This window comes from Beta vulgaris, chromosome 3 (assembly GCF_026745355.1).
Source record: "Beta vulgaris subsp. vulgaris cultivar EL10 chromosome 3, EL10.2, whole genome shotgun sequence".
Classification (NCBI taxonomy): Eukaryota; Viridiplantae; Streptophyta; class Magnoliopsida; order Caryophyllales; family Amaranthaceae; genus Beta; species Beta vulgaris.
The window spans coordinates 45401028-45424756 of NC_079204.1; the positions used below are offsets into that span (position 1 = coordinate 45401028).

Sequence of the window (23729 nt, forward strand, 5' to 3'; positions counted from 1 at the left end):
ATTAAGTATGGTTTTCATTGTTAGTTTCATCTTATAGTTAGACTGATAAAATTCCATATTAATCAATTATTGTACTTATTACATAAATCTCATTTATTCTTTTTTGGGAGTACATATCTTTAATAGTAAAAAAAAAAGAAATAGAATACTACCAATTCATAAACTAAAGAATAAATATAATAAAACCCGATAAAATTGTATGAAAATAACAAAATACCATCACAATCCATATAACTACTTTTGTTGACTGGCCTTAGGTGATGTCTTTTCGTTGTTTTTAGTTGTTTTAGTTAGGAAAATTAATTAAAAAATTTCAATCCGAAATTTCTCAAAATTATATGTAATTAAAATATTAGAAATCCTTGTTTATAAATAAGTGTGATAATATGAAATAACAAAAAGTGTGGTTTGAGCTATACACATAAATATTTAATTATTATTAACATGTTAAATGATGAGACGGCCATATATTTTTATAAAATATAATCTTTAATTACTATTATGCAAAATATGATTCAACAACAATAATAATGATGATAAGTACCGCTACTAACAACTTTTTCGCTTACCAAAGGATAAGATGATTAATAGCACTATAACAATGCGCATAAATGATGTCTTTTCTGCCATTGGTGGAGACTTGAAAATTTTTTTAGAGTAAATTCGTTTTAGGAAAAGTAAAGATGATAAAGCAGTGAACTAGTATGTAGAGATATAAGAAAATAAACTACATACGTCTTGCTCTTTATATAATTGGACATTACTCTTATTGTTGATTTTTTTAAAAGATAATCATGATTTCCTTTCTTTCTATATATTTACATTGATTACAATATACTTCTTTTTTAAAAAAATCACTATTTCTATTTAATTTCTTTATAATACTATATATGAATGATTTATCACCTAATATCCATTTCGGTCTTTCTAATGTTAGAGGATCACTTATTCAATAATTGTAGACACATAATCATGTCTTTTCATTTGAGTACCCAATGATTATACATACGTCCATCCTAATTGGTTCGATTAGAAATATATTATAAGCCGAAAAGATAGGCGAAAAACCATTTCAAAAGCAAAAGGTTTGTTTATTTAAAAGATTCAAAAAAAAAAGCCCAATTACTTATTCAAGATAATTAATTGTATTCTCAACCCATTTTGTTAAAGGAGTCCAAATAATTATTCTTCATAACTAATTATTTTTAAAAACAATTTTTAATACATATTTTCTAAGATAAGGGATTTGGATTAAAATCTTATTTTGTCTCTTTTGATAATTGATTTTCGATTTAAATGGTAATATTTGATAAAGATAATAAGTATCACTTAAAGAATTATTTAATTCCAAATTGGGTCATATATGCGGATGCGCTTCATCTCAATGAACTATGACATAACTTCTTGCGCATACACAACTGCGAGACAGTAAGCAAAATCCAGAAACGCGTAGGAGGATGCATCAGCGCACAGTGCTGCACGTGGCGCATTACTATTGCGCACCGTGCAACGCATGATCTTATCTTTTATTTTTCTCGGTTTTAACTATAAATAGGCTAAGCCTCGCCCAAATTTTGGCACGTTTTCTCATGCGTTTGTACTCTCTCATACTCATCTTAATATCATATACTCCTACATACTTAAAGTAAATACGCTCTTAAACAGTTTAAACACATACATACTTTCGGTCTTGCTTTTGTTTTGTTACAAGATCCACGATTGCTCCTTCAAAAGATCTTTACTCTATAATACTTAGGCGACGCTGGTAAATTCCCGAGGGTCATTATTTTTCTTTTATATATATTTCTTTAAAGTTACTAACGCACTTTTCATGATGTAGATCTCAATATAATTTCATGACTTGTGTATATTCTTCTCCTTAATATATTCTCTATACTTTTGTACATATTTTTTTGTTTCCATGTTTATTATTTTCATAACTTGAGATGCTCATTAATTCCAAGTACAATACCTAAACAAATATTCTAACTTCTAATAATATAATTTGGACAATTGACTAAAGATCGCAGTAATATGATTGCTTAATAACATGTCACTAAAAATTAGTCTTTTTTGTGTTTAATAAACTGATTTAAACAATTCTTTTTAGTGCATTGAAATTTACTTCTTAATTATATAATTGCATGAAACTTGTCTAACAATCGTGTTGAATAGAGGCCAGCAATGGGACAACCTGATTCATGATCATGTTCGTACCCTCACCCTCAAACTCAATTTTCCATTCAAAGACCAATCATGAAGCTATGACTGGGAAATTTACATTGTATAAGTGTAATATCCCGTATTTAAGTAATACTAATTATCGGATTAATTATAAATTAAATATTTCCAAACTAACAAAAACAAGAATTATAGATATTAAAATGTATAATAAGCTATTTTAAGTTTCCTTTATTTAATCTAATTTGTGGACAATAAAACAAGTATATACTTAAGTAAAAATGGAAATTACAAAAATATCCCTATGAGTCTAAAACTCTAGCCTATCTTCTTCCTCCCTCCAACTTCCTTCTTTCTCGACAGATTTTCATGTTCACACATGAAATCAAACATTTCACCACCACATTTCAACACTCTTGTCAGTAGCTAAGATCTATAGTCAATAAAGCTTGCAACAACATCTCACAAAATCTGGAACTTTGAATTCTCCATCTTCCTTCATTAATATAACTTGACCAAAGTTCATAAGCTTTGAATTATAAATTGAACAGCAAGGCAATGGCAACCTCTAACAAGTTCTATAAATACGGATTGATTTCCACGATTTGCCAACACAAACAAAAACCAAAAATCAGATTTTTATTAGCCAAAATACCACTGCTTTGTTCCTCTGTTTTTGGGCGAGCTCCACCGCACCACCACTGAACCACCCTCGTCTGCCGCTGCTATACCCAACCACCAAGCACTCCACGCCGTCCAGTCGCGCAGCCCGCCTCCCAACACCGCCAGCCCAGCCACCTTTCTTTCTCTCGCAGCACCATTTTTTCTCTCCGTCTCCGCGACCCCTGCACAAACCTCCATCGGAAACGGCCCACCTTCGTCACTCCGACGAAATCCGGCGAACCACCCTGACACCTTCAAACTCGCCGCTGCATTCTCAATTTCCGGCGAAGCCCTGCTGTCGCACGTCCTCTGCCGCAAGGTTCTGTTTCCTTTCATTTCTCTCTTGATATAATTCTGCTTTACTAGTTTAATGATGATTTGTGGGCTCATTTAATATATGAGCCTGATTACTGATATATGGGCCTAAAAATGACAAACATATTAAGATGTAATCTAGATAAACTAATGCATCCTAAGGTCTAACTATTATATCATAAATCCATGTACAAACTTGTTAAAAGTAATCAACCTATATATATATTACTATTCTAATTCTTCAACTCTAACGTTAGTCATAAAAACTTGATCTAAATTATTGTCATGTGAACAAGATAAATTAATTACTATAAAATTTGACTTAATTTACATACATACGGAAACTCGTAACTCATACATATCCACTAAATCATGGGTAAGCATACTTTACTGATAATCAAAATAAGTTCTAATGTGAGTTAGATGTACGAAAATAAAACGATTATTTTAAACGAAGGAGGTTATGATAATAATATGACTTCATGTAATTTCTCAATAAGTAATGTAGGCAAGACATATAAAAAATATATAGGAGATAAGTCTTAAGGATTAAGATAATTATTAATATTGTTTAATAATTGAACTTGATTAGTGATTTTGGGCCTAATGTACCTAACCATATTTTACTAAAAACAATTCACGTCAGTTTATGAAATGTTAATATTATTGGAAGTAGTACGTAAAATTACAACTAGTTACTAGTTACTACAATGTTAAAGGTAAAATCTAAGTAATATGACTTAGCTTAATTAATTGGCAAGTTGGGTGAAACAAGTTTAGCAAATATAATACTAAGTAGTCTTATCCTTTGTTTTATTAAGTTCATATTATTAACCTTAATTTATTAATATTTAAGTATGACAAAATTTATTTTATAAAAACTAATGTAATAATAATAATTATTTAAGTAATAAGAAGGTACTTATAAAGTTAGTAAATAAACGAATATACATAGTCCAACTATTAATTTGGTTAACGAGTCAACCTTATAAATAATAGTAATAAATGAGGAATATTACAGTATTAATTGTCTCGTTATCAATTATTGGTTAGATTAAGGAAAAAGGGATATTACAAGCCTCCCCCGACTATCAAAGTTACTAAGCAGGATTTGAGGTAACGTCTACTGCTAACACCCGCATTCCCTTTCTAAATATTGTTTTATGTTGATATATTTATAGTATTTTGTTAAATGTATGCTTTTATGGATTGCGGGATATGAAATACTTTTATAAACATGATGTTTCATGACCCAACGTAATTTATGATGATTTGCTGAAGATTAAAGAATATGATTTCATGATGATTGTGAAGTATAATGTATAAATAAAAAGAAAGGAACATGATAAAAAAAGTGAAAGATGGTTCTTGGCAGTACGATGTTATGTTGGTCGTGCACGTACCGTTCTATTCTATGGCGGAAACGCCACCTTCTGGTTAGGGGCAATTGTCCCTGGTGGCACCGCACTATGCATGGCTTTATGCCACCTTCTGGTTAGGGACATTGTCCCTGGTGGCTATTGCCCTATGATTATGATGATGATGATGATGATGGGAGACGTCCCTATATGTTATACTCGCCAAGTTACCAATAAGATAATTATGATGATGATTATGATATGAAGATAATAATGAATTTATGTTTACATAAAATGTTTATGAAATGTTTTTACTCTATTCTCTTCTTCCTGTTTGCAACTAAAATGAATTGAAATGAATTTACGATGTTAGAGTAGTATGTTACTGGGCTTCGGCTCATGACGTTTTGTTTTTCTGTTTTAGGTAATGACGGGGACGACGGAATGGCGTAGCAGTGAGGAATAATTATTACTTAAATTATGCAGACTCTTATTATTATGTATTCTAAGCTTAAGAACATTAGTTTATGAACCTTAATTATGTTCCACCTAATTATTTACGCATTTCTAGTTAGTTATGAAGTTTAATATTTATAAAGTTACGTTCTTTAACGAACTTACGTTGCCTTGTATTTTCCAAAAGAAAGTACGGCAGTAACGCACCGACTAAGTTAAAGTCTTCCGCTGCTAAGTAAGAGTTAATTAATGAATTCATGATGCTTAGGAGTCGGGGCGTTACAGAATGGTATCAGAGCCAACGGTTCCGAAACCTTAAGTAAAACCTTATAGGTTTTACGTATTTCATTTAAGAACTAAAATGGTTTAGGATAATTACTTTAGCTAACATAAGATAATAAATAAATAAATAAATAAAAATAAAATGGTTGTAGATAAATAAGGAAATCAATAATGAATATGAGTGTGAGTGATAGGACGGGAATGGGAAACTTTTACACTACTTTAACGCTATTGAACGAGTATGAGTATGTTATAAACGTAAAATGTTTTATGTGTTAGACAATGGCCTCAAGTGAAAGTGACCCTATTAATGGAGGAAATGCAAACCACGAATTCGAGGTCACGCTCGAAGAAATGAGGGCAAGGATTGACGCATTGCGTAGCGACCCTGTTTTTGGAGATGCCACCGGAGATGCTAGTGATAACCGAATGGATTTAATGAGGCTGATGATGATGGAGCTTTTACAAGGAAATCGACAAAGGCCTAGGACTGAACAAGAAGAGTGCTCAAACATGTTCAAGAGGTTTTCGGCTCATAAGCCCCCAACTTATGATGGAAAGCCAGACCCCACTGAGTTTGAAGAATGGCTCAACGGCATGGAAAAATTGTTCGATGCCACCCAGTGCCCCAATAAGTGGAAAGTTAACTTTGCAGTCTTTTATCTGAAAGGACAAGCCGATCTCTGGTGGAAAACTGCCAAGGAAATGCAACAGCATCCTGGATTCGGATGGGAACATCTAAAGGAGGCCATGCGCAACCAGTTTTACCCTCAGTCATTGCAACTCCAAATGGAGTCGGAGTTTATTCATTTGAAACAGAGGAATATGACAGTCTTGGAATACGCGGTGAAATTCAATGAACTTGCTCGATTCGCTCCAGACTTGGTTTCCACTGATCGCCAACGATGAATCGTTTCGAAGGAGGTCTAAAGTTGACCTTCAGGAGAAACTAGCAGCACATATGAGCAAATCCTATCAGGAATTGTATGATAGGGCCATCAATGTCGAACGCAAGACGAAACTTAGAAAAGGTGTTTGAGAATGGTAAGAGGAAAGGAAAACCTCAAGAAGGCCAATCAAGCAACAGTTTCAACAAGAAGTTGAATACTGGTCACATGGAGGAGAATCGTAATCAAAGACAAGTTCCTCGGTGCAACAAGTGTAACAAGCAAGGCCATTGGGCAAGGGACTGTCGTAAAGGCACCGACCAATGTTATCGATGTGGTAAACAAGGTCATATAGTGAAAGATTGTCCTGTTCAAGAACAACGAGGCCACAATTTGAACAACCATGGCTCCACAAGAAATCAAGGGAATGGACAAAATTCCACTTATAGCGGCAATGCGAACAACAATCGTAATCCTCCGAGAGGACCTCCACAAGCTGGGAGAGTTTTCATGATGCAAAGAGAAGAAGCTGAAGCTGATGATACCGTCATCACTGGTACTTTTCCTATCCACTCTATACCCGGTTGTGTTCTTTTTGATTCTGGAGCTTCACATTCATTTATATCTACTGCATTTTCTAGAACTTTGAATGCAAAACCATGCCCTAAATTCTCTGCCATGTCAGTTTCCATCCCAAATGGTGAATCTATCTCATGTGATGTCATGTATAGAAACTGCCCTATCCTTATAGGAGGCTATGAGTTCCTAGTTGACCTAGTTCAATTTGAATTAACCGACTTTGATGTGATATTGGGAATGGATTGGTTATCCAAGTACCAAGCCGACATTAATTGCCTTAACCATGAGATAACCCTTAGAAGACCTGATGGGTGCAATGTTTCTTATCGAAGAAGAAAAGCCAAACCCCCTATTATCTCAACCTCAAAAGTATTCAAACTACTTGCGAAGGGTGTTACGGATACCTTTGCAATGTAAAGACCTAGCAAAACCTGAAGTCTCTTTGTCCGACATCCCTATAGTAAAAGAGTACCCTGACGTATTTCCAGAAGACATACCTGGTATGCCTCCGCAAAGAGAAATAGACTTTAGCATCGACCTTATTCCGGGAGCTGCCCCTATCTCGAAGGCACCATATAGAATGGCACCAGCTGAATTGCAAGAATTGAAGAAGCAACTAGATGAACTGCTCGAGAAAGGGTACATCCGACCCAGTGTTTCACCCTGGGGTGCACCAGTCTTGTTTGTAAAGAAGAAAGATGGAAGTATGAGGTTGTGCATCGATTATCGAGAGTTAAATAAGATTACCATCAAAAATAGATATCCCTTACCCCGCATCGACGATCTTTTCGATCAGCTGCGAGGTGCAACCATTTTCTCCAAGATAGATTTGAGGTCTGGATATCATCAACTTCGTATTAAGCCAGAAGATATCTCAAAAACCGCCTTCAGAACTCGATACGGCCATTATGAATTCACGGTGATGCCCTTTGGGTTAACCAATGCCCCAGCCGTTTTCATGGACTTGATGAACCGAGTTTTCAAGCCCTACCTTGATAAATTCGTTGTTGTATTCATCGATGATATCTTGGTATTTCAAGAAACTCAAGTGAGCACGAAGAACACTTGAGAAAGGTGTTGGAAATACTAAGAGAAAGAAAGTTGTATGCGAAGCTGAAGAAATGTGAATTTTGGTTGAAAGAAGTTGCCTTTCTAGGGCACATCATTTCTGAGAATGGAGTCTCCGTTGATCCTCAGAAAATAAAAGCCATAATGGAGTGGCCTAGACCCACCAATGTCCCCGAAATTCGAAGTTTTATGGGTTTAGCTGGATACTACCGAAGATTCGTCCAAGACTTCTCAAAGATAGCTATGCCTATAACGCGATTGGTGAAGAAGTCGGTCAAGTTTGAATGGAGCGATGAATGTGAAGAAGCTTTTCAGGAGTTAAAGAAACGCCTTACCTCTGCCCCAATTCTAACCCTTCCTTCTGGTACAGATGGCTTTGTAGTGTATAGTGATGCCTCCAAGCATGGATTAGGATGCGTGCTGATGCAAAACGAGAAGGTTATAGCATATGCTTCTCGACAACTCAAACCGCATGAACAAAATTACCCAACCCATGATCTTGAACTAGCCGCTGTCGTATTTGCCCTGAAAATCTGGCGACACTATTTGTATGGTGTTCCGTGCAAAATCTTTACCGACCATAAAAGCCTCAAATACATCTTTACCCAAAAAGAGTTGAACTTAAGACAACGTAGGTGGCTAGAACTCCTAAAAGACTACGACCTTGACATTCAATATCATCCTGGAAAAGCAAATGTTGTAGCTGATGCCCTAAGTCGAAAAGCTCACCTAAACACAACCTTGACCCTACCAAAAGCTATAAAAGATGATCTTTGGAAAATGAAAGTAGAGATCATTCAGAGAAAAGAAGGTGCATACTTAAATGCATTGGAGTTAAGGCCAACCTTGTTGGCAGACATACAGGAGGCACAAGGTGAAGACCCAGAGTTAGAGAAAATAAAGAATGATGTGAAAAGAGGGAAGTCGCCAGGATTTGTGATCCAAGAGGATGGTACTTTGAGATTTCAAGGAAGGTTATGTGTCCCCAATAAGGAGACATTAAAGAAGAGGATTTTAGAAGAAGCTCATAATAGTCCTTTCTCAATCCACCCTGGAGGAAACAAGTTATACAAAGATTTGAAACAGACATTCTGGTGGAGCAACATGAAGCAAGAAGTCGCTGAATTTGTGGCAAGATGCTTGACTTGTCAAAAGGTCAAGATAGAGCACCAAAGACCTGCAGGGCTCCTCAACCTTTGAGTATCCCTACTTGGAAGTGGGATTCGATCTCGATGGATTTCATAATGGGACTACCACCGTCAACTCGAGGCATGAACTCTATCTGGGTGATTGTGGATAGATTGACGAAATCCGCGCATTTCTTAGCTATAAGAAATAATTGGAGCTTAGACAAGCTAGCTGAGTTGTATATAACACAATTGTCAGGCTACATGGAGTTCCGAGTTCAATCGTATCTGATCGAGACTCAAGATTCCAAGCAAAGTTTTGGAAAGAATTGCAAAAGGCTCTTGGCACTAGACTCGACTTCAGTACAGCCTTCCACCCAGCAACTGATGGTCAGACGGAACGGACGATACAGACCCTAGAAGATATGTTAAGAGCATGCATGTTAGATTTTCAAGGAAGTTGGGAGAAGTACTTGCCACTGGTAGAATTTTCTTACAATAACAGCTACCAAGCTAGCATCAAAATGGCCCCATATGAAGCACTCTATGGAAGAAGATGTAGAACACCCCTTTGTTGGAGTGATATTGATGAAGCTCGAATGATCGGACCCGACTTGATACAAGAAACGACAGAAAAAGTACGATTAATTCAGACCAGGATCAAGACTGCGCAAAATCGACAAAAGAGCTATGCAGATCGTCGGAGGAGACCACTAGAGTTCATAGTGGGCGATCATGTTTTTCTGAAAGTCTCACCTACTAAAGGTGTCATGCGATTTGGTCAATCTGGTAAGCTTAGTCCAAGATATATCGGTCCATATGAGATTCTCGAGCGAGTGAATGACGTGGCTTATCGACTGGCGCTACCGACAGACCTAGATAAGGTGCATAATGTCTTCCATATATCGATGTTAAGAAAGTACATACCTGATCCAAGCCATGTGATTAGGCATGAACCTTTACAACTGAGAAACGACTTGACTTACGAAGAAAAACCGATTGAAATTCTCGACCGTAGGGAAAAGCAGCTCAGAAACAAAGTAATTCCCATGGTAAAAGTTTTATGGGCCAACCATTCATCGACTGAAGCAACTTGGGAAGTTGAAGATCAAATAAAAGCGAAATACCCTCATCTATTTGCTTAGATTATTATGTATGTTTATCATGTTTGATCTGCATAGGTTATCTAAAGTATGAATATGTTTTACTTTCATAATGATTTTTGATATGCATTGCATGACCTTATTTTGACTTAGTAAGTTTCGAGGACGAAACTTTTTCTAAGGGGGTGAGGATGTAATATCCCGTATTTAAGTAATACTAATTATCGGATTAATTATAAATTAAATATTTCCAAACTAACAAAAACAAGAATTATAGATATTAAAATGTATAATAAGCTATTTTAAGTTTCCTTTATTTAATCTAATTGTGGACAATAAAAAAGTATATACTTAAGTAAAAATGAAATTACAAAAATATCCCTATGAGTCTAAAACTCTAGCCTATCTTCTTCCTCCTCCAATTCTTCTTTCTCGACAATTTTTCATGTTCACACATGAAATCAAACATTTCACACCACATTTCAACACTCTTGTCAGTAGCTAAGATCATATAGTCAATAAAGCTTGCAACAACATCTCACAAAATCTGGAACTTTGAATTCTCCATCTTCCTTCATTAATATAACTTGACCAAAGTTCATAAGCTTTGAATTATAAATTGAACAGCAAGGCAATGGCAACCTCTAACAAGTTCTATAAATACGGATTGATTTCCACGATTTGCCAACACAAACAAAAACCAAAATCAGATTTTTATTAGCCAAAATACCACTGCTTTGTTCCTCTGTTTTGGGCGAGCTCCACCGCACCACCACTGAACCACCCTCGTCTGCCGCTGCTATACCCAACCACCAAGCACTCCACGCCGTCCAGTCGCGCAGCCCGCCTCCCAACACCGCCAGCCCAGCCACCTTTCTTTCTCTCGCAGCACCATTTTTTCTCTCCGTCTCCGCGACCCACCTGCACAAACCTCCATCGGAAACGGCCCACCTTCGTCACTCCGACGAAATCCGGCGAACCACCCTGACACCTTCAAACTCGCCGCTGCATTCTCAATTTCCGGCGAAGCCCTGCTGTCGCACGTCCTCTGCCGCAAGGTTCTGTTTCCTTTCATTTCTCTCTTGATATAATTCTGCTTTACTAGTTTAATGATGATTTGTGGGCTCATTTAATATATGAGCCTGATTACTGATATATGGGCCTAAAATATGACAAACATATTAAGATGTAATCTAGATAAACTAATGCATCCTAAGGTCTAACTATTATATCATAAATCCATGTACAAACTTGTTAAAAGTAATCAACCTATATATATATTACTATTCTAATTCTTCAACTCTAACGTTAGTCATAAAAACTTGATCTAAATTATTGTCATGTGAACAAGATAAATTAATTACTATAAAATTTGACTTAATTTACATACATACGGAAACTCGTAACTCATACATATCCACTAAATCATGGGTAAGCATACTTTACTGATAATCAAAATAAGTTCTAATGTGAGTTAGATGTACGAAAATAAAACGATTATTTTAAACGAAGGAGGTTATGATAATAATATGACTTCATGTAATTTCTCAATAAGTAATGTAGGCAAAGACATATAAAAAAATATATAGGAGATAAGTCTTAAGGATTAAGATAATTATTAATATTGTTTAATAATTGAACTTGATTAGTGATTTTGGGCCTAATGTACCTAACCATATTTTACTAAAAACAATTCACGTCAGTTTATGAAATGTTAATATTATTGGAAGTAGTACGTAAAATTACAACTAGTTACTAGTTACTACAATGTTAAAGGTAAAATCTAAGTAATATGACTTAGCTTAATTAATTGGCAAGTTGGGTGAAACAAGTTTAGCAAATATAATACTAAGTAGTCTTATCCTTTTGTTTATTAAGTTCATATTATTAACCTTAATTTATTAATATTTAAAGTATGACAAAATTTATTTTATAAAAACTAATGTAATAATAATAATTATTTAAGTAATAAGAAGGTACTTATAAAGTTAGTAAATAACGAATATACATAGTCCAACTATTAATTTGGTTAACGAGTCAACCTTATAAATAATAGTAATAAATGAGGAATATTACAGTATTAATTGTCTCGTTATCAATTATTGGTTAGATTAAGGAAAAAGGGATATTACAAGCCTCCCCCGACTATCAAAGTTACTAAGCAGGATTTGAGGTAACGTCTACTGCTAACACCCGCATTCCCTTTCTAAATATTTGTTTTATGTTGATATATTTATAGTATTTATGTTAACTGTATGCTTTTATGGATTGCGGGATATGAAATACTTTTTATAAACATGATATTTCATGACGTTACGTAATTTATGATGAATTGCGAAAGATTAAAGAATATGTTTTTCATGATGATTGTGAAGTATTATGTATAAATAAAAAGAAACGGAACATGATAAATAAAAGTGAAAGATGGTTCTTGGCAGTACGATGTTATGTTGGTCGTGCACGTACCGTTCTATTCTATGGCGGAAACGCCACCTTCTGGTTAGGGGCAATTGTCCCTGGTGGCACCGCACTATGCATGGCTTTATGCCACCTTCTGGTTAGGGACATTGTCCCTGGTGGCTATTGCCCTACGATTATGATGATGATGATGATGATGGGAGACGTCCCTATATGTTATACTCGCCAAGTTACCAATAAGATAATTATGATGATGATTATGATATGAAGATAATAATGAAATTATGTTTACATAAAATGTTTATGAAATGTTTTTACTCTATTCTCTATCCTTCCTGTTTGCAACTAAAATGAATTGAAATGAATTTACGATGTTAGAGTAGTATGTTACTGGGCTTCGGCTCATGACGTTTTGTTTTTCTGTTTTAGGTAATGACGGGGACGACGGAATGGCGTAGCAGTGAGGAATAATTATTACTTAAATTATGCAGACTCTTATTATTTGTATTCTAAGCTTAAGAACATTAGTTTATGAACCTTAATTATGTTCCACCTAATTATTTACGCATTTCTAGGTTAGTTATGAAGTTTAATATTTATAAAGTTACGTTCTTTAACGAACTTACGTTGCCTTGTATTTTCCAAAAGGAAGGTACGGCAGTAACGCACCGACTAAGTTAAAGTCTTCCGCTGCTAAGTAAGAGTTAATTAATGAATTCATGATGCTTAGGAGTCGGGGCGTTACAATAAGTTTCTAACTTGTCCTTATGATTTCATAATATCCAATTAGGTTCAATGACCCATAAAAATGATTAACACGGCAAAATAGTAATTCATTTGTGCTCTTTTTGATCAACCTAGTTCGAAAATTTCTTAGACAAATGAAAATAAAACTAGCAATACCAAAGGGATTAGAGAAGATTCAAATGATTTATGACTTTTTTGACTAACTTAAATGGATAAAAATTGTAAAATCACAAAGGAGAAATGACGAAGATAATTTGAATGTTCAAGCTCATTGATGATTGGAGGTTGTGTTCTACAATAGTTGTTTTCATCATTGATTATTCCGTGTCTATGCTTTGCTCAAATCAACGAGTGAACTAGTAAAAGGTGTGAACCTCTATTTTACATTAATCTACAAATACAATTTCCTCTCCACATAAAACTTAATCTTGTCACGATATTGAATTAGGTTAAATTACAACTTATTTCAAACTAGTAAAAGATGCAAGCCATTTCTTAGTGGTACCCAATGCCAAACATCTGTTCCTACCAATTTAGTTCTATAGCCATATGCAACAATATCTCATTCCACAACTTTGTATATAAAGTAAACTAGACAATGCATCAAAACATACCTTAGTCACACTCTGTAATGCAAAATTATAATTAATTAGTAAGCTGGCATTTGACAACATATACCAAAACTTATATAAATTATTATATTTGACTTATTATAAAAGGTTGAAAACTGTTATTATTGTTATGACCATATATATCATATGTTTTCCAAAAACTCAAAATCAGTGGACACTTCACATAGGTTTATTATTATCCACATTGCTCTATTGAAATGTAGTTTCTTTGAATAGATTCCATTGTTGTAAGTAATTAACTACTTTATTTACTTATTTTTTGAGTGTATTATAAAAGGTATGTAAAATAGATACCAAAGAAGCTATATGTATAATGGAAATAAAATAACAGGCCCAATTTTCATACAAACCATGTTAAATATATATCATGTCCATGTGTAGCATAAATGTATCAATAACATTTTGCTTTTGAGAAAACTATGTGAATCAGAAAATAATTTTGCCAATCATGAGAAACAATATCTCTCTGTATCGAAAATATAAAGGAATAACACACACACACACACAAAAATTAAAATAATAATTCTTACATTTGGGGAATCATTGAGACGAAATTTTCTAATTTAGTCCATTTTAAAAAATTGAGAAAAAGATCAAAACGAAATATTTTCAAATTATGGGACAACCATAACCAATCTATCAACTTCCATATAAAAGTATCTGATTAATATTTTAGGTTAGGTTTATTTCTCAACAATATGATAGGCGTACTATATTGATTATATTTTTTTCTGCAATGAAAGACGACACTCTTAATTTTCAAAAAGTATATTGCAGATATTTTGCATGTTAGTGTTGGCGAGATATAGTCAATTTGATGTTACAATTACCGATTTATTGTCTCCAATTTGCTCATATGTTCGAGTTGGAAGGTGAAATAAACCTCGGGGGGAATGAACTATTTATGAGAAAGACAATTGATAAATTTTGGATCTTTTACATGTTCAAGAGGTTGCATTTAGTATTAATGACTATATAAATAACTCCTTGTGTACCAAACTATTATAACATATATAATGTTTCAATATCAATATGTTAAACATTATTATTTCTTAAACTATTTTGGTAATTCGAAAAATTATCATTAAAGAAAGAAACTAGAGCGAGAAATGATAGCGGAAAGGAGAACAACAACAAAAGGTAAATAACAACAATAAATATTTATTTTCAATTCAAATATGTGCCACATTTATTTTATTCAGTAATGGATTTAAGAATACATATATGTAAAACACAGTTTTTTTGCATTGTTTTAAGTACAACAACAAAGGTTGTTTGTTACGCAATGACGATTAGAGCCTCACTCCACAATATTGCGTACATGTATCAAATGTACAGTTGCTTTGGGGAACGCAAGAGTCAAATCGATCGACTCCAAAATGTCCGTTAGACCTTGAACTCATAACACAAGTACCTTGAGCCATGAAATAAAATATTAGGCAAATGAATATTGTATCATACAGTAAAAAAATATACAAAACTAGTTCTACTTTACAAATGAAGGTTGTAGGCTGGCATTTAGGTGTTATTATAGTTTAGCTTCCTGTTCTTACGTGATTGAGTATAGATTATATGTATTGTGACAAATCCAATTTGTTTCTATAAATATTTTTTCCCCTTAATGTCAATAAGAATATTTAAGAAGCGTATATAATGTTTGTCTAATTAAAGCTCCAATTTTTGCAATTTCTAAATAATAAATGTATCATATATAGATGATAAAATTTGTTTTATTTAAGTGTTGCATCTACGTACAAACATCTTTCATGCATTAAAAATCAGAATTCTTTTGTAAGTTTCTTTCCCCTTAGATATAGCAAATGAACTTTTTATTCAAAGGAAAACCAAAATAACTTTGTACATCAACATCAAACATCATGTATCCGCTACAAATCTCAATTTTCAATTTATATCTTTTAATTAAGTATGGTTTTGATGGTTAATTTTGATCTTATAGTTAGACTGATAAAATTCCATATTAATCAATTATTGTACTTACTACATAAATCTCATTTATTATTTTTTGGGAGTCCATGTCTTTAATAGTAAAAAAAAGAAATAGGATACTACCAATTCATAAACTAAAGAATAAATGTACTAAAACCCGATAAAATTGTATGAAGATAACAAAATAACATCACAATCCATATAACTACTTTTGTTGAACTGGTCTTAGGTGATGTCTTTACGTTGTTTTTAGTTTTTTTAGTTAGGAAAATTAATTGAAAATTTTTAATCCGAAATTTCTCAAAATTATATGTAATTAAAATATTAGAAATCCTTGTTTATAAATAAGTGTCATATTATGAAATAACAAAAAGTGTGGTTTGATCTATAAATATAAATGTTTAATTATTATTAACATGTTAAATGATGAGAGGGCCATATATTTTTTATAAAATATAATCTTTAATTACAATCATGCAAAATATGATTCAACAACAATAATAATGATGATAAGTACCGCTACTAATAACTTTTTCCCTTACCAAAGGATAAGATAATTAATAGCACTATAACAATGCGCATAAATGATGTCTTTTCTGCCATTGGTGGAGACTTAAAAACTCTTTTAGAGTAAATTGGTTTTAGGAAAAGTAAAGATAAAGCAGTGAACTAGTATGTAGATATTTGAGAAAATAAACTACATACTTTTTGCTCTTTATATAATTGTGCATTACTATTATTATTGATTTTTTTTAAAGTAAATTATGATTTCATTTCTTTCTATATATTTACATAGATTACAATATACCTCTTTTTTTTAGAGAATCACTATTTCTATTTAATTTCTTTATAATACTATATATGAATGATTTATCACCTATTTTTATTAAATATCCATTTGGGTCTTTCTAATGCTGGAGGATCACTCATTCACTTATTGTAGACACATAATCATGTCTTTCTTTTTGAGTAACCAATGATTATACATACCACCATCCTAATTGGTCGGATCAGAAATTCATACCTCCGCTTTTATTTATTTGCTACATTTTGGTTTACACAAGAATTTAGGAAATGTCCTTTTCATTCTTTTTTAGTATATTTTTTTGACCCCTTTAGCATTAAATAGGGTGGGAAAAGGGAAAAAAGTAGTATTTTTTGGTGGAAGAAGAGGGGAAACAAATATAATACTATTACTTTTTTGTGGGTCAAGTCTCCTAATAAGGAAATGCAGCAAATAAAAAAAGCAACCCTTTTCGAAAAATGTAGCAAATAAATAAAATCAGAGTGAGTATAAGCCGAAGAGATAGGCGAAAAACTGTTTTAAAAGCAAAAGGTTTGTTTATTTCAAAGATTAAAAAAAAGCCCAATTACTTATTCATGATAATTAATTGTATTCTCAACCCAATTTGTTAAAGGAGTCCAAATAATTATTCCTTGTTGTATAATATGAGCACTATAAGAGGGGGGTGAATTATAGTGGGAGAGAATAAACTATACTTTTTGCGGAATTAAAAGTTAACTTGGGAACACACAATAGGAACACGAGAGATTTTAGCGAGGAAAAACTTCCTAGGCCCAATAGTGAGAGAATATGAGCACTATAAGAGGGGGGGTGTATAGTATGAGCACTATAAGAGGGGGGGTGAATTATAGTGAGAGAATAAACTATACTTTTTGCGGAATTAAAAGTTAACTTGGGAACACACAATAGGAACACGAGAGATTTTAGCGAGGAAAAACTTCCTAGGCCCAATAGGAAGAAACAACCTCGACCACAAGGGATTTTAACTCAAACTTTCCACTATAATAGGCCAAAACAACTCTGTTTACAATCCTATTACTTTTCTCTCGAGCCACAACTTAAGTTACTAAACTCAAGTTCCCAACGACAGTTCCCACAACTGTCGTTCCTCTCAAACTTCACTAGAAGTTACTTTCTCTTCTCTTACTTGCTTCACTCAAAGCTTCTCACACTTACAAGATTTCACTCAAACCCTTAACTCAAAAATACAATTTGTAAGACAATGGAGGAGTAATAACTCAAATAAAGTAAGTATCAATTCTCTTAGGAACAACACTAACTCTTTAGACAACTAAGAATATTTAGCTAAGTCAGACACACGTTGGTGTGACTAATAAAAGTCAGACACATAATGTTCTAAGGTTTAGGCACCTATTTATAGACAATTTAGGCAAGACATAAACTTATCCACTACTTAATTCATTATCCCATGATGTCCATGACTTTAATTAATTAATTAGTTTATATTAAATATTCCTTGAGAAGTAATTAACCTACTTCCTCCACTACTTAACTTAAAACTAAGAAGCAGTAAGTATTACGTGGTTTTAGATACTTGGGGAATAATTAAACTATTTAAATTAATTAAGACTTGGGAAATAATTAACTAAGCCCACTAACCACTAACTACAAACGTGTAGCAGTAGTTTTAGGCGTGATAACTGATTTCTTGTGGAGTAAATAAAATATTTACTTTAAATAGTTTTTAGGAAAATATCTTTAAAAATAAGTTGATTATAACAAAAATCATTTTGATATTTAAAAAGAAAATATTTTTTAAACTGGAAATTATATTTAATTTTGAAAACAAAATCTTTTAGTTTAATTAAAATGTAAAAGATAAGATTTAAAACATTTTGATATTTATCCTAATTAAATCAGAAAATTAATTTAAATCTTTTCTTAACAAACTAATAACAAACTCCCTAAAATAGTGGATCTAGTCAAAACTATATATGTAAAATATTTTTCCAATAGGTTTAGAACATATTTTGAAAATACTTATCCAGCAACACATGCATTTACTACTCATATAATCCTATGTTATAGCCAAGAACAATCAAATATTATGTAGGCTTATGGAGGTGGAAAATACATGCAAGAGGTCCCAAAACATGAACAGTCTATTATAAAGCAAATTATTTTAATTAATTTGTAGATTTACAAAGTGCCTTGTTTAATAGGTAGAGAGTATTCACAAACCTAGATATCAGTAGCTGACTAAGCAATCCTAACTAACTTAAACAAACAGCTAAGGTTAGGCTAAATACAAGGAAGTAAGATAACAGTACAACAAACAACTTTTCAAATTTCAATAATTAGATATTGAAGAAATAACTAATTATTCCTTAACATTCCCCCACAAAATGAACGGTCGTTTGACAAGATCAATTTTGGACAACAGAGTAGAGAGTCGCCAAGGCGAGGGGCTTAGTTAGCCCATCCGCAAGCTAATCATCACCGGAAATATGTTGAACACGAAGCTTGCTGAGTTGAACGTGTTCTCAAACAAAATGGAAAGCAAGAGCAAGGTGCTTCATTAGAGAGTGAAAAACAGGATTTTTGGAGTAATTTGTAGCACTGAGATTGTCACAGTAGATGCTAGGAGTAGCGCGCTGGTGAGACCGTAGCTCAGTGAGAAGGGATTGTAACCAAAGAATCGGAGTTCGACAGTGGTGGAGGCTACAACCCAAAATTCAACCTCAATAGATGATCTAGCAACTCGTTGTTGCTTCTTTGATCCCCATGACAGTGGATTACGTCCTAAGTAGACAATGTAACCACAGATGAACTAGAAAGTATCACGATCTCCGGTCCAATCGGCATCAGTATAAGCATGAAGACAGAGAGGAGAGTTGCGATGAATGAGGAAGTTATGATCAAGTGTGCCATTTAAGTACCGGAGTAGGTGGCGATGAGATGCCCAATGCAAGTCTGACAGCTTGTGCATAAATTGAGATAATTTATTTACAGCAAACATAATATCCATGCGAGTAAGAGCAAGGTATTGCAAACCGCCAACTAGAGCTCGGTATTCAGTTTGGATTGGAGAAAGGGACCCAGCTTCTGGTGTGTGAGAGGAGGATGAGAAATCAAAGGCGAGGAAACCGATTTGGCTGCAGAAGTATTTGCACGAACCAAAAGATCCATAATATACTTCTTATGGCTAAGAAATAAACCATGATAATTAGGGGAGGAGTTCAACACCTATAAAACATGATAAGGGCCTAAATCCTTTACTGAGAAACGTGCAGCTAAAGAGTGAATGAATTCCTATAGAACATTAGGGGAAGGACGTGTAATGATAATATCATCCACGTAAACAAGCAAGCAGAATACAAGACCATGATGATGATACGTAAATAAGAAAGAATCGGCAATTGAGTTGGTGAACCCAAAAGAAAGCAGATAGACCGAAGCTCATTGTACCATGCTCTAGGTGCTTGTTTGAGGCCGTAGATGGCCTTATGTAGCTTACACACATGAGTGGGTTTATCCTTGTCAAGAAAAACCAGGAGATTGGGACATACACAAGTCTTCCTTAAGACAACCTTGAAGAAATGCATTATTAATATCGAGTTGACAAAGACACTGCCCACGAGTAACGGCAAGAGACAACATGAGCCGAACTGTAGTTCGTTTAATGACCTGGATAAATGTCTCTAAGAAGTCAATACCGGGTCATTGATGGAACCCTTTGGCTACAAGCCGAGCTTTATAAGGTTTAATAGCACCGGGTGACTTGTATTTTATACGATTAACCCATTTGTTACCCACTAAATTTTTAGAAGGGTGTGACGGTACAAGATCCCAAGTGTTGTTTCGAGTGAGTGCATTGAACTCATCAGTTAGGGCTTCACGCCATTGTGGGTTTTTTAAGGTTTGGGTAATATTTGTATGTTCACTTGGGCAGGAAGTTGTGATGGTGGAGTAGGCATATTTTGGATTTGGTTTTATGATATTAGTTTGTAACCGTGTAACCACTTTCCTTGAGGGACGACTGGGAGGAGTAGGAGGTAAAGGGGAAGAGGGTGCGGTGGACGAGGGAGTACGCGGTGGTGTAGGTAAGGTAGAGGAGGCGGAAGCAGATGCCAGATGTGATGGTGGAAGAAGGAGGGGTGGGTGGGGGCTAAAATGTAGGTGATGCGCAGGCATAAGAGGGATATCCAATGCACTCCATTCGTCAACCGTAGATGATGGCGATAATTCAACAACCCTGCACAAATCAGGAAATGGAAATACATTTTCTACAAATTTCACATGTCTTGATATATAGATGCGGTTAGTTGATGGATGCAAGCAACTAATATAAACTTTGAGTAGAGGAATAACCAATAAAGACACAAGGCAGGGATGTTGGGTATATCTTATTAAAAGAGTAAGGTTTTAACCAAGGATAACAAAGACACCCAAAATATCGTAATTTATGATAATTAGGAGCATTGCCAAAAAGAGTGAGATAAGGGGATTTATTAACAAGCGATGGTGTAGGTAACCTATTAGTCAAATAAGTAGCAGTAGCTAACACATTAGGCCAAAATCAGAGCGAAAGTTTAGCATGAGTGAGAAGGGAGAGTCGCGTTTCAACAATATGACGATGGCGACGTTCCGCATATTCATTATGTTCCAGAGTGTGGGGGAGAGGTAAGATGAGATATGCCATCTGATGTTAAGTAAGGAGTTAATTTCTCAAACTTGCCACCATTATCAGAGAAGAACTATTTGATTTTCAATTAAAGAAATTTTCAACAATGCTCGAAAACGTTGAAAAATATCAAAGCCATCAGATTTCTTCTTAAGGGGATAGAACCAAATATACTTAGTAAAATGGTCCATAAAAATAATGTAATACTTGTAGTTGTCAATGGAGAAAGTAGGGGAAGTCCATACATCAGAAAATATGAGATCGAGCGCATTTTTTTGAAGTAAGAGTTGATTAAGATAATGGCCATTTGTGACCTTTATTCATATTGCAAGCATTAAAATTGGACATTGCAAAAGCAGGAATAGATAAATTAAAACTGGAATTCAAAATCCTAAGAATAGACAAAGACGGATGGCATAGGCGATGATGCCAGTCATGAGTAGGCAGTTTTATGGAAGTGAATCCGTGATGCAGAGAAGGACTCCATTCATAAACTCCGGGTCTAGTTGGTCCTTGAAGAAGAATAGTCCCCTGAGAAATCCCCTTTACACGAAAAAGAGAGGGTAAGAATTCAATGCTTGTGTTATTATCCTTGCAAATTTGAGAAATTGAAAGCATATTGCATGAGATGGATGGAACATGCAAGACATTTGTAGATTGAAATTTGTGAGAAGATGTATTAACAGAAAGTAAAAAAGAGCTTGTGTGTTGAATCGGGAGAGTTGAACCATCACCAATCCCTAGTTCCTCGGTGCTGTTATATGGAGCATGAAAAGATAAATTGGCGAGATAATTTGTTACATGGTAGGAATCCCCACTGTCAAGAAGCCACGCATTTTAATGAGTGGAGGTAGAAGTAACATGTTCTTGTGGTGCTTGAACGGCGGATGAAGAGCCATTTTTCACAGGCTTTTTATAAACCGAAGTAGGCACATGAATGGTAGGAAAATGACCTTTAAAGGTTAGGCAGTGGCTTAGAGAATGGCCTTGCTCATGACACCATTGATATTTGCCAAGATAAGGGCGTTGTTGGCGAGATGTAGTGTCATTGGAGACACGGGTTGGCCAAGAAGGAGTAGATAAAGGCATGGTTTTGTGCTGGGCAACGTTCACGAAGGCCGAAAACATTGAGGTAGCAGGTTTGAGGGAAGCTGTCACTTCTTTGGTGATCAGTTTCTCTTGGAGTTCTTCAAAATAAATCGGAGTATCGCGAGCATTTAAAACATCAATGCCAGACTTATATTGTTCATAATCAAGACCAGTCAATACTTTTTCAATAATATCCTCGTGATCCATCGTTTTTTCGATAGAAGCTAAGCGATCGGTATAGGCCTTGATACCCTGCATATAAGAGGTAATTGATTAAGTAGAGTAAGTGATTTGGCTAATGTTGCTTTTAATTTGCTTAAAATGACCATGCAATGGGTTAGCGTAGGTTATAGCAAGAACTTTCCATGCTTTTTCTGCTGTACCAGTTTGTGATACAGTTTGTGATACAAGAGGAACAATATCCTGAGATAGAGTGCCTACAATATCACCAAAAATCGACCGATCTTGGCGAAACCATGTGAGGGCAGTCGGGTTAGCAACCGAGGTTCCATCAGCGTTGGGAAGAGATGTAGGTGGAGGGGAGAAATTGCCATCGACAAATTTCCACATATCATATCCTAAAAGAGTAGCCTGAATTTGAGTTTTCCAAGCTATGTAATTGGTTTGGGAAAGTTTGATAGAGTTGTGGATTTGGATGATAGTGATGGGTTTTGATGGATCAGTGTGGTTGGGAATGATGGTATCGTCGGTAACCATAATTGAAGAAGGAAAGAGAAAAGTGTGGAAAGAGGATCGTTTTAATCTGATACCATATAAAGGAAATGATTTTAATTAATTTTAGATTTACAAAGTGCCTTGTTTAAATAGGCAGAGAGTATTCACAAACCTAGATATCAGTAGCCGACTAAGCAATCCTAACTAACTGAAACAAACAACTATGGTTAGGCTATATACAAGGAAGTAAGATAACGATACAACAAATAACTTTTCAAATTTGGATAATTAGATATTGAAGAAATAACTAATTATTCCTTAACATATAGGATTCTGCATGACTACTTTATTTAATCTTATCCACTAGGTATGACGGTTAGTTACATTATAGCTTGCACCTTTAAGTTCTTCAAAAATATTTATTTCTAGGATTCTTTAGCAATCTAAATTTGCTCCAATCAAGAAGTAGGAACCCTTAGTTGATTATGAAGGTTTTCAACAAGTGGCTAGCATACCTGAAGCTAAGCATGTTGCATGCTAGATAGAGTCAGGTTACTGCCACAGTGCAGGCCAAGTCAGTAATCTTGATAACCTCGTTGCTTTTAAATCTAATACTTTTCATGTATTATCTATTGATGAGGATCATGATGACATTGATGATCATGTGCAACGTGCTTAAAATTGGTGGGAAGGATCATGGGTTAAATAACCCTATCCCACAAGGATTATATCATGTGTTAGAGCTCTAGGAG

The 23729-nt window shown here is 34.4% G+C and overlaps 1 protein-coding gene and 2 long non-coding RNA genes across 3 annotated transcripts; all 3 read left to right on the forward strand.

Annotated features, from left to right (window-relative positions):
* Positions 1-3035: 3035 nt before the first annotated feature.
* LOC130590739 (uncharacterized) lies at positions 3036-5060 on the forward strand. Its single transcript, XR_008968588.1, has 3 exons — positions 3036-3163; positions 4213-4275; positions 4942-5060. It is a non-coding gene; the product is annotated as an uncharacterized LOC130590739 (long non-coding RNA).
* Positions 5061-6256: 1196 nt separating this feature from the next.
* On the forward strand, positions 6257-6791 carry LOC130590826 (uncharacterized). Its single transcript, XM_057393395.1, has 2 exons — positions 6257-6698; positions 6784-6791. The coding sequence occupies exons 1-2, from the start codon at positions 6257-6259 to the stop codon at positions 6789-6791; spliced, it is 450 nt and encodes a 149-aa protein (XP_057249378.1).
* Positions 6792-10777: 3986 nt separating this feature from the next.
* Positions 10778-13106, forward strand: LOC130590740 (uncharacterized). The gene is made up of 3 exons (XR_008968589.1): positions 10778-11077; positions 12130-12192; positions 12867-13106. It is a non-coding gene; the product is annotated as an uncharacterized LOC130590740 (long non-coding RNA).
* Positions 13107-23729: the final 10623 nt, after the last annotated feature.

Coding starts and splice junctions, on each gene's coding strand:
- LOC130590826 (XM_057393395.1), top strand. CDS start 6,257: ATGTCGAACGCAAGACGAAACTTAGAAAAGGTGTTTGAGAATGGTAAG.